Consider the following 15828-nt stretch of genomic DNA (forward strand, 5'->3'; position numbering starts at 1 on the left):
AATGTTATGTGCCACATTTAACCAGAGCTGAACTGTGCTGTCAGAGCCAGAATTCATTCCTTAGGGCTGAAAGGGAGCCTACCACCCCAGAAAACCTGGAAGCAAGTGGACCACCCATGCACAGCCCTTCCTAGAATGGATTAAAGGTCTCATCACACAGCTTTACTGGACAGCAGATCCGGGATGGCTCCTTAATATACTATGGCTGCTTGTGGGGTGTTCTTAACCAATTTCAATTCTTTGTTAGGGAACATTTTTCATTCAACAGAGAACATCAGCGAATTCAGTAATATCGCACAAAAGTTCCAAGTAATGAATGGCTAATATAGTCCCAGAAACAAAGGCCAGGAGGAACAAACCTTTCCACTAGTGCCACTGCCTCCAGAGGTGCGCTTGCCGAGCCTCTGGTCGACAACCTTGCGAGCTTCCTGGAGGGCAGCCGACGCAACACCATCGGCAGTGCGCGGCCCGCTGTAGTCCGTCGGGCTGTGCTTATTGGCACCAAATATTTTGACCGTCGGGAAGCCCCTGACACCATACTGGCCTCCGAGAGACTTGTCCTTGTCAGCGTCCACAGCACCGACCTTGACTACACCCTGGGTGAACCCGGTCAACAGCAAACAAAAATGTCAGCAAAAACCAGTACCAAGCAAACGACTCTCCCATTTCCACAGCATGAACTGAATGAACACTTTTGCACAAGTCTACCACGGCAGTTGAACTCTTTCAAACCAAAATAAGCTACTTGCCCACAATAGTTTCTGAGGACATTAAAAGAGCCGAATTTCCGCCTTGCCTAAACATCGTCAACTGATGCATGCTCTATGCAGGCTCATGCACAATTTATGAAGTGCCTCTACAGGCTGTGCACCCAGACCATAAAAAGAGTACTGCTTTTTATTTTTAAGAACTTCGCTTTCCAAGAACTTTACAAATATATGCGTGTTTTCTCCATACAGCATAACAATATCTACTTTCTCCTTCAACACTTGCAAGTTTGAACATAATGTTTCTTCTAGTCATTCATTGAAGATTACCTTCAAGAAACATGGAAGAAAGAGGCACTGCCTTAACAAGGACTAATCAGTAGTAGGTAATGGCTGCCTCGCTAGAGTACTATGCAATCTAAATTATTACTACAGAAGCTGAAGACAGGCAGCGAAATGGCTTGCTTAAATTTTTTTTGACTGGAATATGAAACTGGAAAGAGCCCCATCTACGACAACAAGGCTTGCTCAATTTCTCCAAACAAACCGTAATGACGAACAGCACCAAGGTTCGATAAGTCATAGATAACTGACACCTTCATAAGTTTACGGTTTTGAGCCATCAAGCCCGAGCCTAGTTTTTCCAACATAATGGAAGTAGAACAGAAATTTGGACAGAGTGCTACTTATTTGTTATTAATATTCTTCCTTGAATTTGGACATGAATGTCCAAGGATAATGTTACAAGCTATAGCTAAAAACTACAATTTTAGCAACAAATGTAAATTTCGAAGTGCACTGAACATAGAGAAAAACTGAACAGAAGTCCCCAAATTGTCAGCTTACTAGCCGATTACGTTAGGGCCGCAGTTTTAAAATGAAATTACCATACTATATCGGAAAATATTCATCCCAATCCTGCAGCACTACAATGACGAAACATGCCACACTTCATATTTTCCACTGCAACAACTAGAGCTTTTAATAGAGATCCCATGCAGCGTGTGAGTAGCGAAGTTCTCTACAAGCCATATTCTTCAAGTACAGAGGCAGAAGTGTGCTTCAGTAGTGCTGTCAGAGCCAGAATTCATTCCTTAGGGCTGAAAAGGGAGCCTGTTGCCTCAGAGGACCTGGAAGCGGTCGGCCACCCAGACACAGCCCTTCCTAGAATTCAGAGCCAGAATTCATTCCTTAGGGCTGAAAAGGGAGCCTGTTGCCTCAGAGGACTTGGAAGCGGTCGGCCACCCAGACACAGCCCTTCCTAGAATGGATTAAAGGTCTCATCACCCAGCTTTACTGCTCTGCCCGGCAAGTCTATGTGTGCGAACCATAACAACGCCTCCTTGCTGGAATGCCAGGTTGCGAACGTATGTGACCCGCTATATTATCGAAGTGTCTGAAATCGCACATATGTTTTAAAAAGCAAAGATGTGATGAAACTTCCCAAGTCACTTTATCAGCACTACTTCCCTATTACTCGGGCTGGCCAGTGAACAACAAAGATGGCAGTTCACTGGAATGATTAACTAATACCCCTGTCACACAGGCAAACTAAAGCGCAATTTGAGCAAGGGCACTTCAACGCGCCGAGTGTCATGTTGGCGGCCCGCTGCTGCACAAGAAAGAAAAAAAAAAGTGTTCTTCCAAATTAGTGGCGTGGCAATTGGTGTGGCTGTAAACAGCCAGTGAACAATGGTAGCTTTTGCTGTTTTTGTTTTTCTTTGCAGTGTGCCACATTTGTTTAGCTTGTAACGTCACCAATTTTTAAAATATGTTATTAAATATTAATTCTGACTCTGCTTTCCATATTACTTGGCTTACTTTTTACACACTGCTAATGAGGCTACGCACTTCGCCACCGTGAAGTGTGCTCGCCGAACACACTCGCCGAAAAGTATGCTCTGCAGCAAGTGTAACTATGAGCTCCCATGTGGCAGCCTGTGAATGACACTGGCGGCGAAATGCAATCGCTCAAAGTGCACTTAAGTTAGCCCATGTGACAAGGGTATAACACTTCGACAACCAGAAAAACAAAAATCAACAAGGGACATCCCCGTATTGCATGTACCTTAAGTGCAGAAGCCGCCTTAGCATATTCAGAAGCAAAAGACTGGCAGTGGCCACACCTGAAACAGGAAGAGATAGTGTAGGTAATTAACAAAGCTCGGTTCTAATTAGACAGCTGATTAATGTGTAGTTATTATTGCAAAACTTAGCAGACAACAAATGTAGATTAGTGCCAAACACATATTGCATATGCTACTCGTTCCCTATATATATCTCCAGCCTTAATCTCAAAGGAACAAAACATTCTTGCCTGCGAAACACAAAGGCCAACTGCAATGATCTGTCACTGTATATATATACATACATATATGCATATATATATAGACACACGCACACACACACACACTATTGAAGCAGTCTTGGAAAAATTGCAGGACGGGCAATCGTCTCACCACCATTACACCAAGTATTTTTAGAATATAAGAATATTTAAATTGCCTGTCAAAGATAATCATCACCATATTTATTTTACAGTTGTATTATTTACAACACAGCTGTAATGCTTGAAACTAGAGTGCACAAATAGGCAGAGATCGCATGCACACTAGATCAAGATGCATAATGACTAATTATCCAGTTATCACTAATGAAGCTTTTACCTAATTCTTTCATAGCTAATTGTACCCAGTGAGACTTCATGAATTTTTTTGGTCTTTATGCCATAAAAACGGCTGTACTAGTCCATGCTAGACTGGGCACCCCATATTTCCCATACAGGATCAAAGGAAGGATGTCGTATGCTATATTGAAATTATATGCTCACTACGAGTAAATGTCAAGGCTAATACAAACAGATGGTAAAGCTATGGCACACAGACAAGCCTGAGCTATTGCTCAGAAGCTCAACCTTGAATTGGCCAACGTCTAAATATATTCACTGCATAATTCTCATGACAAAGGCTAAAGAGGCACAAAAGGCCAATACGTTAAGATGTGCAGTATTGCTAGGTTATAGTTCAGACAATAAACAGGGCACCTTTCACAGCAGTAAATGTCTCACACAAGCCAAAAAGAAAAGTGAAAATCTAGTAGTGATGCGACATTGACATTCTTGCCTCTTCAGCTCGCTATGGTACCAGAAAATGCAACAAAGATTAAACATGGACTCGTTCAGCAATTACATATATGTTGAGAATAAGTTCAATGCTGGTAGCCTTTGTAGACTTTTCTCACAGAAAAGTCAGAACCGGCAAAATAACTTAAGCGTAGGTTGCTGCACAAGGGTACTATTGCTGCCATAGCCAGATCACAAAGATTGAAAGCCAAGTTGGGGCCTCTACTGCCATATTCTGGGATAAATAAGCTCAAATGTGCAAACTCTTGGGATTTTAAACATAAGCCAAACAGCCCTTCTAACTTTTTCGCATTGATTTTGTGAATTTTCACTGGGTATATTAAAGCATTTATGAATAGCTAACTACGATTATTCACAACTGTAAGGAAAAACTACTTTTCCTGCACAATGACATAGTTCCTACAGACATTTTAGAGGTATGGCTTATCATACAGCTTTTGCGACTTCTACAGGGAAACTAAAACTTAACCGAAGTTACGAGCTGAGAAAAAACACCTGTAGCACAAGTTCCTTGTGCACAGATTATCTGGTCAACCTGTAAGTGATTACAAGTTTTTCAACTGAAGTGTTTGGAAAATGGCAGCAGCCTACTGCATTGGTGATAGTAACCAGGACAGAAAATTTACTCCAGCAGAGCCTTTCCCTTTTTTTTTCTTTTTTACTACAATGCAGATAACCTGAACTAATGCAGAGGACTGCCACAGTTGCCTTAGAAGTTTCATTTACACGGAGCCCTAAAATAATGTCTGTGCAAGAATGGGCATTGACAAACATTGCGGACCTTACAGTTTCAGAGTCACCCCCCCCCCCTCCCCATCAGGCCCCTTTGCACGTTTTTGTTGTAAGCCGCTATCTGGGGAGTGTTTTATAGAAATAATTTTTCATGTCAGTTCATTATTAAAGGAGATGGAAAAAATTTAGCTGTCCTGTTACCATGCCAACAGGAGCACAGCGTCACTGCCAATGGAGACACCTTCTTTGCCTTTACAAGCTGCCACAAGCGGTGCTCCTCCCCTGCCCTCTCCCATACCTGGGCTGAGGGACCAAGTCATGTTTACAAGAAAAGCCCTGCCTCCATTTTCTTTCTTCCTTTTTTGCCACATAGTGTGCTTCCTGAGGCGGCAGTGAGTGTTCCCCATTGGTTGATTAACAGAAGTCATCACGTGCCATGGTAGGTGACGCTGCAAGCAGTCCAGTGCATCTTAAATGAAGGCATTTGTGTGCATCTCTCTCAATAGAAGCAGGGCTCCCTCGAGAGGTTGGCGCGTGGCCTTTTGTTTGAATTTTCAACCATTTCAGCACCACGTACTTGGCAAACATTATCACCACTGAGTTATAAACGTGCCGCACTTTTCTTTGCAATGCCCAAGCCTAGTTGGGTGTACTTTAAGTGGGTACTAAAGAAAAACTACATCAATTTAGGCTGAAAGAGCATTCTTTTGGGACTTTATTTTCATTGATGTTGTAGCATAAGTTGACTGCTAGAAGTGAAAATGAAGACCAAAGTACCATTTCTAAAATTTTACGCTGAAAGCCCAGCACTGGTACATATTATTTAGGCCATTACAGCTCAGCAGAAGTTCTTGAAACTTGCTAGGTTCAGTCGATGGCTCTTCTAGAATACAATGTCATCCATCTCTACCGATAACTAGACGTGAGGAGATGCTGCTAAAATCCATTACGTCGGGTGTGGCTGGTGCGGGAAGTAAAAGGCAGCCACCACCACAAGTCTCATTTTCGCATCTTTTCTGGCTCGCCATGCCACCTCTGGCTACCGTAATGGTGGCTTTCGCGGTAATGTAGACACATACTGTCCTAATACAGTTCAACTTATTTTTCTTTTTAATGTCTCTCATCCAGCTGGCCAGGACAGCTAAGAGACCAGGAGTAATATCTCACCAGGGTGCATAAAACTCAACAACCCAGACTTCGTCACTGTCGATGACCCTGTTCTTGAAGTTTGCTGGGGAAAGATCCACAACCTCCGTGTGCGGCCCATACATACCCAGAGCCAAAGAGCAGAGGACTGGGAATATGGCAAGAACCGCTAGAATACACGAAAAAGAAAAAAAATCATGAAGACACATGCACAATCCAGTCACTAGTCGTACAGAATGCACAATTACTTAGTTTAGCGCAAAACAATGGACACGAGAAAGAAGACCCCCCCAGGACAAGGCGCTACTCTCACTTGACATTTTATTGAGTCACTGCTTTATAGAAAGCAGAATCCAGAAGAACATGCGGTAAAGAATGCTTAACGAACATCCTGGAAATGAAAAGAGATTTGTCAATCAATCGCTCCCACTACGAGTTGACAATACGCTTGAAACCTTTCATGCCCAATATCTTTCTGTTGGGACTTCAAAAGTGGAGTTAGGAATTATTAAACAGTGCTTATTCAAAAATGGGGGTTACGTGTGTGGTGACTGATTATCGCAGTTAAGCTGGCTTTTAACCAGAAATGAATTGCCAGAACTGCAATCTTTGAGTGTGCAAGGTATTATACCTGCTGCACCAGAATTGTAGCCCAGAGAGCAGTACATGACTGTGCTTCGGGGGTAGATTCTGTATTCCCCGCAATAATGCGCCAAGCTAACCATGGACATTCTTGGCTGCCTCCAGATTTATTATCTTGATCGCCACAATGTTTCCCTCGTTCAGGCAGCTTATATTTGTGCCATTGACATGTGCATTATGTTTAGCACTGTTTAGAAAAAATATGTAACTAGCCCATCATTCAACGTGGGTCTGGTCAAGTATTGTTCCCTCTCTACCCTGTTCATTACTTGCACTATAACAATCTATTACAATTGCACAATCTCTGGTGACACTTTACTCTGTCAATTTACGCCATGTGCAGATGGAGAGTCCCTAGAACACAGCAAAGGTTGGAGGGCAACATTTTAATTAACCTTCCCCTCCCTACGTTTCCTTACTCCACACGTTAAAAGCAAAACACTAGTCAACATAGCTACTCAACCCAGCAATTACATTACAGCTCAAGAACCCTGCCAAGCATGCAAGCTTCCATCATTAATGCAAGACAACCTATCCATTTCACGATGCAAGTAGGCCCCGTCAATGTACATACACAATATATCCCCCAGCTGGATGACGAGGACTTCAGAATAATTTTAACAGCAGCTGTGGTGAATGCACGGGCTTCAAATTATGGCTGAACCCAAGAGGCCTGGAGTGGCAGGTTCTAGCTAATTCAACTTTCTTACTTCAGCAGTGGAAGTCTTTCCAATGAATGAAACCATGCATTCCCAGAAATTTGTAGACATTCCCACTGCCACCTTAAGGAACCATTGCAAGCTGCTGGGGCTGCCTGCAATCAATTATATGACAAGCTTCATACCAATTCCAGTAGTCGAGGGAAATTTTGCACTGCAAAGTTTCAATCAATCACTGTAAACCATGGCAACACATAAATGCTACCGTAATTTCGTACAGCTCCACCAGAAAGGCATGTGGCAGCTTTACTTTCTCCCTCTTCGACGTTCCATTATGTTGTATGCTACGCCTGCAATGTTTCTTTACAGATGGCTAAGTTCATTTAATCAAAGTTTTCACTAAATAACTAAACTACGACATGTTAAAGCATATGCTTGCACATGTATTCAACTAGATTAGATATTCAGACAGCAACATTCACCACAGTTGTTTCAGTAATAGAAGCAATCAGTTTGATGTGCAACATGTTTATAATAGCCATATTGTAGCAGCTTGAGGCTAAAAAGACTAATTGGTACTGAAAATGAACTCAGAAGGGTTGCTGTAAGAGGCTGAAAGTGCATAACATGGCAGCTACATCAAGCCCATTCTTGCTTAGTGGCAATACTGTCAGTATGTGTCAACACTAGTGATCTTAGTATGAAGCCATGGAATGTGTCATGTTTTTGTTCACGACTTGCTGACATCAAAGCCACATCAAACATCAAGTAGTACCATAGCATTGCGTTCCCAGCACAGTTATGATTGGCATTAATTGATCCACGCCTTTAGTCTTAATTCTGGTACAAGTGTTACTTCACACTATTTCAAAAAGTCAAATAATGTGGCAGCTGCAACCAATGATGTAATAAGTCTGCATCCAGAAGAACAAAAAAGTGACCCTAACTACGGCTTTTCTGGTGATTCGCTTATCTGCAACATTAAGTCCTCTACTAAACTGGCATAGAAGTATTCATAAAAATGATCATAATGCCCTTCGTTTCATCATGTTAACAGCCCCACCCCTTTGTCGTGCTGGCAATCCACATATCCCCGGCACTTTTATGAAGCTGCACACAATATATTCACGTGGCTTGGCCAAGCATTAAATAGTTGTAGCAAATATTACCGAACTGAGAATCCCGCAAGTACACCATAGTCAACGCCAGATTTGAAACGGAAATCCTACATAGCCTGGTGGTATCGGTCATCCAATGCCCTTATCTCGAGTTTTCACTAAAGCAGGTGACAGTTCTGTGCTTCGGCTATGTCCGACGCCAACGTGACCTTGACTAATTTTACACAATTAGTCTGCCGCGCGTTAACAGGACACGGAACGCGCTGCAATCTGCACTTGGTAGGGCGGGTTGCTTTTTAGTCACTTCGAAGACAGAACGTGGGAAAGCTACACGTAGCACTAGGCGTGACACTTGACGCATCCCAACATGAGATTCTCAAGTCCACACCACGTGGCCTGCGCTGCCTCGAATGCGTACATTAACTCAGTACTCCCAGCCGAAATTAAGATGATTTGCATAACATGCGAACCACGCAAGTTTGTTCATTCAACGAAAATGCCCTTATATGGAGAACACAGTGGGCGCACACCACCTGTTTCGTGACCTACAACGGTATTAAATAGGGGCGTTACGATTTAGCTGCAATCAATATAATGCCAAATTACTTTGCTGACGCGCGCTTTGCGACGTACGAACGGTGAAAAAACAAACGTGTCAGCGGGCTGACAATGCGCGGGTGGACACACAATGCCCCGAGTGACACGCACATAATCACGCTATGCACAAGCCGCGGCCCGAAGTTAAATTGACTTTACTACGACGAGAAAGTACGTTATTTACATCTTGGTGAACTGGAGAAAAGCACATTTACCATACGTGCGGCGATCGCATCACGACCACGCCACGACATCGTGAGACAACGATGGCAGCTCTGGCTGCCCGGCGCCGTCTTTGTTCGTAACAAGATACGATCGTCATCATCTTAGGAAAAATGTCTTACCTATTGCCATGGTGACCTTGTGAAATAAGTTAGTTTTGGTTAAGTTTTGCAGAAATATACACACTAGACTTGACGGAAGAGCGAAAATGACGAAGAGCCACGCATTTGGAGCGGCGGTGTTTAAAACCGCACTGAGTCTCGTGGCTGATGGTGATTGGCTGGCCGGCAGCCTACATGCTGACAAAACCAAATGACAAAATACATTGCGTAAAACTATAAAAACACTGCTTATAAAACAAAAATAACGTCACTTTACCTAAAAATGCCATCATTTATGGTTTATTTTTAAAGAAAATTTGATTCTTTTTGTAAATGCGTTCGCAAGTTTTAACAGGTGGCAGCACACAACAAGAACCAAGGCGATTGAAATACAATGGCGCGCGTTTTGATTACGCGAAAAGCCGCCGGTTCAGCATTATCGGTGTAAACCGACAAGGACTGAAAAAAGTATTCCAAATTTTATGGGGCTGAATTCGGTTATAACAGGAAAGGGTCTGGGAAAGCAATTTTACTGAGAGCTAAGATGGCAATCAGCTGGCATCTGCGACCTTTATGTGTTCCGATGTAAGGAGCTAAGTACGCGAAATCTGGGTCACACGTCAGCCTGCCACCCAAGCAGTATTTTACTGTATTTTATTTATTTGTTTCCATTTTGCCTGCCGCTACAACGACAAGGAGGAATGGGAAGGGGTGTATGGATAGGGAAGATAGGCAACCCCAGGGGCTTAGAGGGACACTAAAGGCGAATACTAAGTTGACGTGGACTGTTTAAATACCATTCCATGGTGTTGGGCTGCTGAGCAAGAGGTCGCGGGATCGAATCCCGGCCACGGCGGCCGCATTTCGATGGGGTCGAAATGCGAGAACACCCCTTGTACTTTGATTTGGGTGCACGTTAAAGAACCCCAGGTGTTCGAATTTTCCGGAGTCCTCCACTACGGCGTGCCTCATAATCAGAAAATGGTTTTGGCACGTAAAACCCCACAATTTCTTTTTTTAATACCATTCCAGAAACTGTGCGACGCTTGTTTGCCGCCAAGAAAAGACTTATTTTACGAGTAAATCGCATCGGAAGGGTCCGAACACCTTTTTTGAAATTGAAGTCTCCCGCCACCCAGTCGGGGGAGTGATGACGCTGCATACACCATCATCACCATGATCACAGCCATGGATGATCACCACCCTTTGCTGCCGTCGGTGAGTGAAACGACGTCCGACAGACGGCGGTACCGAGCCAAGGAATCACCGCTGCAGCTGGTGTTTGGGCAAGTGGCGTAGAGCATTCGGTCATCCCGCGACATCACATGGAAGTTGGTTTCTCTGCTACGTGCATATTGTGCAAATATGCGAGCCAGCAAAACCAGCGCAGCACTACGCGATAAAAACACTACTGAAACGCGAAAGCGTGGTCGGCGCAGAGTCCAGTAGAAACGAAACCTTTCGACCGCCCGCGTCGTTGTCAAGGGTAATTTCAATGAGTTCTTTTTCCTAAAAAATGAAATAGAACTGGACAAGTAGCATTTTATTTCGCCTTATAATACAAGTATGTTTTTTGCAACGAGTGGTATAGTGACAGAATTTAACTGACGAGTGCTTTCGTCATAGGGCAATTACTTGAATGTCGCGGTGTAGTCGCTAATCATATGTCCTGCATATACCTCAATTTCTCGATTATTACGGCTCTGTTCACTATAATACTGACGCCTTAGAGAGTCTCGAGCACTATTCTATCTCTTTAGCTTGACTTAATATTTGCCTTTAGTGGGGCCCTCACGGGGCGGCGACATGTCAAAGAATACAAGCACGTCGAAAGAATACCAGCATTTTACCGGCGTTTCGGCCGGAGGCTGGTCCCTCCGACACAGGCCGGTCCTCCGTGCGACGCACGCGTAACGCGCAGATGGTGGGTTCGGCTCCCACTAGCGGCACACGATTTTTTTCGTCCGCTTCCATTTGCCTTTTCTTTATTTCGTGCATTTAGATCTCAACCACAGCTAATTTCCCCGATGCTTTCCTTGGCTGTATATGTTCTGTTTAGTTTATATGGTCATGGTTAACAAGCATCGTGCCCCTCGTTTTGTTTGTATGTATGTATGTATGTATGTATGTATGTATGTATGTATGTATGTATGTATGTATGTATGTATGTATGTATGTATGTATGTATGTATGTATGTATGTATGTACGTATGTATGTATGTATGTATGTATGTATGTATGTATGTATAGTTCTTTCGTTTCAACTTTTTGTTTAGTGTATTTGTCACTCACATACAGGCTGAATTGCTCTAAATTTGCACCCACATTCGCCCTACGACAACACAGTTCTTCCTTCAGTGACAATACGCAAACTTGGGCACAAAAAAAATGCAGCCGAATGTGTTCAACTTGCTCATGGCCCTATAATTATTTGCCTTCTTGACCTTATGCTCGGGCACATCGACATTTAACACAAACAACTCGCAGGGTGTTGAACCGAACTGGAACTGAACCGAAAACCGGAGGTGAACCGGAAGCGTACCGAATCGATTCCTTTTTTCCCGCCATCTCGGGACGGAACCCGAACTGGAACATATCTTAGGAACCGTGCCGAAGCGACCGGATCACCGACATGTTCGGGCCAAGGTTTCATTTGTTGGAATTCCACCAGAGTAGCCAATGTTTCTCGCGCCTATGCGGTATACAACGCACGGTGCACCGCTAAGACCCACTCTCCTATGTATCTCTACAGTGCCGATTGGAAACAGCCATGCGGCTATTCGCGGCGATCGCGTGAACTCGCCCGAGTGTAAACGTGTTCGGCTAAACTGTACACACTGTGCGCTGAGTCGGCGCGCATGCTATCTATACACAGAGCACTGCCGACGCGGCGTCGTGATCACGGCACCTGCCGAGTTGTAGGCACAGCGGCGTATTGGTTGTGCTTTCCGACACGCGCGTTGCAGTTTAATGCTACTGTACCCTTATTGGCTGGTGCTACTCCTGCAGCTCGACTGGGACTTCGCGGAGTATAACGAGCAGACGGCGACAACGCGGTAAAGTAGGCGGGAGCTATATAGTGCGAATTTTTTTTTCACTGTGCTCAGCTAATAAGGGGTGATACCACACATTTATTCAACTGCAGACTCTTTGGTTTTAGGTCGAATTAGTGTTTGTTTGTGAGGCAGTTTGTACGAGCGTTCGTAACAAGCCCCGGGGTAGAACATATATACTGCTTCGGAATGCCGAGATGACGTTGTGTTTAGTTCTAGATCTCCACCCATCCACGCTAAAACAAGTGCCGCACGTTGTATGCCGTGTTCTGCTCAGTGTCTGCACTGTTCTTAGTCGACACTGTAGAAACATTAAGTGAGTTTTTTGCACAAATCACTGTCTGTTCTTTGCATTTATGCCATGGTTACGCACAAATGTTAAGTAATATGATGATGAAGGAAGTATTTGTGAAATTGCATTAGTTACGACTGCTCAATTTTGCGAAATGATCACACGTGTTCTCTGGGCCGTCCAGCAGGCCCTCGCAGCGGCCGCCAGGTATACTCCCTGTCGGTCCCAACGTGGGAGACGTCCGCTGTGCTTTGACGCGCGTCCTGCAGGACCTTCAATAAAGTTTATCCAATCCAATTGCGCGTTCTCTTAGTACTATATATATATATATATATATATATATATATATATATATATATATATATATATGCGCCTTCTCTCACTTTTTCAAAAATTAACACGGAAGCCACGGGAAGTTGAGTATTATAGATGAAGCATGCAACTACAGTTTCTGTGCGACAATGTGGGCAACGACCGCGAGCAACTTAAGCCCAATACTGACACAATATTTCCGAGTCTTGCTTGTTTTGTTCCATTATATAGCTGTTGACCTCGCAACTACAGCAGTATGCCAGAATTCCTCGAATGCGCAAGGAATCGCTCATTACATCCTCTCTTAATTTGACCTGTTCAAATCTATAGTCGGATACAACTTTAGAAAAAAGGGGGCGTTTACTCCTCCGAGGCGGGTGCACCAATGGGCGCGCATTCTAGACCGACGTCATGCGCCGGACGGCCGGTGACTTCGCCGCTTCGGTCATCTGGGCGGGGCCTCCCCTTTTTTCTAAAGTTGTAGTTGTATCCGACTATAGCGATAAACGGAGCCTGTCTTCTCGGCGCAGGGATTGTCTACAAGGGCTTCTCTACACGTCACTAAAATCGCACGTAGTAGTCACGAGTTATCAGAAACTACTGAAGCACGCATCAGAAGTCATGATGCAGTGACTGTAAGCCACACACACACACACACACACACACACACACACACACACATATATATATATATATATGATGAACGTATCGCCGAAAGCTGGAGGCACGCCGCACAGACCATGCCCTAGCTTCTAGTTCACGCTGTGCTTCTATTCGGCACGGGATAGTAAGCTTCGTCCACTGAAGTTCATCTCTCCGCTATTTTTTCTGTCTTTCAGGTCCCCTTCATGGCAAACCAGAATCTCTCCCCGTTAAAGGCACACTAAAGGTTACTATAAAGTCAAGTTAAAGTGATAAAGCAATGCTCTAGAACGTCTAAGGCGCCAATATAATCGGGAACAGAGCTTTAGTAACCGAGAAATCGAGGTAAATGCATGACACGATATGAGAGCCCCCCCCCCCCCCCCCCCCAGCGACATTCCGGTACTAGCCCGATGACGAAGGCACTCCTCATCATAATTTATGTCACTAATACTCAACTACTCGTATTAAAAAGATCATTTCATTAGGTTATAAGACGGAAGAAAATGCTACTTGTCTACTTCTGTTCGATTCTAAGAAAAAATAACATTTTGACGTTACCCATCAGTAGTGTGGGTGGCCGAAATGTTTCGTTTTCGCTCGACTCTGCGCCACGCGCGCTTTGGGGTTTCAGTCATTTCGTTATCGCGTCGTGCTGCGCTGGTTCTGCTGGCTCGCGAAACTTGCAGTTGGAACAAACAGCGAGAACGCCACGTCCATGTGATGTCGTGGGATGCGGAAACGGTCCGCGGAACTTGACCAAGGGCAGTTGCAGCGGCGAATCTAACGTTACTTATCACTGTGCATGTGCCAACGAGTGAACCTCTCCGTTTGAAGTGGTTAAGTGCCGTACCTCTGCCACAGCGCGTAGGCAAAGAGCCGAAAACTCGCATAGTGTGCTCGCTGCACTTTCGTCCAGAGGATTACGTGTTCAACGCCGACTTACTGCAGTCGTGTGGAGTGCCTTTCAAAGCAATGCTTTCCCGTAGCGCTGTTCCGTCGGTCTTGCCTGCAATCTCCGAAGCGCAAGAACAACTGCAGGTCGAAGACCTGGTTAGGGCCGTATTTGGCTTTCACGAAGGAAAAGCTACAAATGTGCGAATATGTACAGACAGCCACGATACAGTTGCCGTCCTAGTAGTACGCAACGACGCCGGCAGCGCGAGCCCTCAGCTGCAGGTCACTTTCATCAGTGCTTAAATCGCTGAAGTCGAGCCCAGCAATGCGAGCCAATGTGTCGTTGCCAGGGTCGCCCATTGCAACGAGCGTCAAAGTTGTAGTCATAAAATAAAGAACCAGCTTATCGGCGCACGCTTTCCCTTCCGCTAGCCACTATAGTTCCGCTTTCGCGCTGCTGTCGGCTCTGTCTTGGCTCTGTTTATGGCCGTGCGTTTGCGTTTTGCGCAGAAAAGCCGTAGCGCCGTCTGCGGGCGCCGTTTTACTCACCGACGGCGCAACGTCACTATGAGACCATGACGTTACCACTCCTCGATCGGAGGGCGGGCGATTTACTAAAGGTACGCGGACGCTTCAGAACACATTTTCTCTTAAAATAAGTCTTTTCTTCGCATGAAACAAATGTTTCGAGGTTTCTGGGATGTTATTTCAACAGTCCACGTTGAGTTAATATTAATTTTTAGTGTCCCTTTAACTAGCCAATCGATCAACGAAAAAAAAAAGGGTTACGAAGCACGGTGCAAGGCACAATCAGAAGACTTACGGAGTTTGGTCGTCAGAGGTCCGACAACCGAACATCGTAGGTCTTGGAAACCTATCTTGCGGCGTGTTCTCTTAATCCCTTTTTTTTTTTTCGTTGAACGGTTTGACTAAAGCTAGCTGGAACACCTTATATATATATATATATATATATATATATATATATATATATATATATATATATATATATATATGCGCTAGAGGTACGCGGACGCTTCAGAACGCATCTTCTCTTAAAGTAAGTCTTTTCTTCGCATGAAACAAGTGTTTCGAGGTTTCTGGGATGGTATATCAACAGTCCACGGTGACTTAATATTCACCTTTAGTGTCCCTTTAATCTCCCTGCCCTTTCCCATCCCGTTTCTCTCCGTTTCTCTTCAGCGCCCTTTTCCCATAGCTTCTCTCCTTTATGTGCTGTCATCTAAAGCTTTCAATGCGGCTTCGACCACACCGACCTATATGCACCCTGCAGGGATACGACGGGACCACCGAACCCCGATTTTCGTGGCGTCTAGAGTAAACCTTGCAAGCAAACCGTACGGGCCAATAAGTCGCGCTCTATTTGGCTCTCGTTTTGAATTTCCATGATTGGTTGAACGTTCGAGGCCAGGAAACGTGCCGACACGAAAGGCGGTTAGCGCCGCCGCCTTGAAGTTCCCGCACCAACTCTGAGGCACAAGGGCACAAATGCGGGAAAAGGTTTTGAAATCCGTGACGTCGCACTGATGTGCCGGTGCTCGAGTCACC

At 44.6% G+C, this 15828-nt stretch overlaps 1 protein-coding gene across 1 annotated transcript in view; it reads right to left on the reverse strand.

The window, feature by feature from the left end:
* Nucleotides 1-9247, reverse strand: part of LOC139057441 (protein disulfide-isomerase A6 homolog) — a 29717-nt gene extending 20470 nt beyond the window's left edge. Inside the window, exons 1-4 of the mRNA XM_070535724.1 lie at nucleotides 9088-9247; nucleotides 5749-5896; nucleotides 2776-2833; nucleotides 360-596 (exon numbers count right to left, since the gene is read on the reverse strand). Of these exons, the coding sequence (XP_070391825.1) occupies nucleotides 360-596; nucleotides 2776-2833; nucleotides 5749-5896; nucleotides 9088-9097 (453 nt within the window). The 5' untranslated portion in view covers nucleotides 9098-9247. The remainder of the gene's footprint in view (nucleotides 1-359; nucleotides 597-2775; nucleotides 2834-5748; nucleotides 5897-9087) is intronic.
* Nucleotides 9248-15828: the final 6581 nt, after the last annotated feature.

Source organism: Dermacentor albipictus, chromosome 3 (genome assembly GCF_038994185.2).
Source record: "Dermacentor albipictus isolate Rhodes 1998 colony chromosome 3, USDA_Dalb.pri_finalv2, whole genome shotgun sequence".
NCBI classification, from domain to species: domain Eukaryota; kingdom Metazoa; phylum Arthropoda; class Arachnida; order Ixodida; family Ixodidae; genus Dermacentor; species Dermacentor albipictus.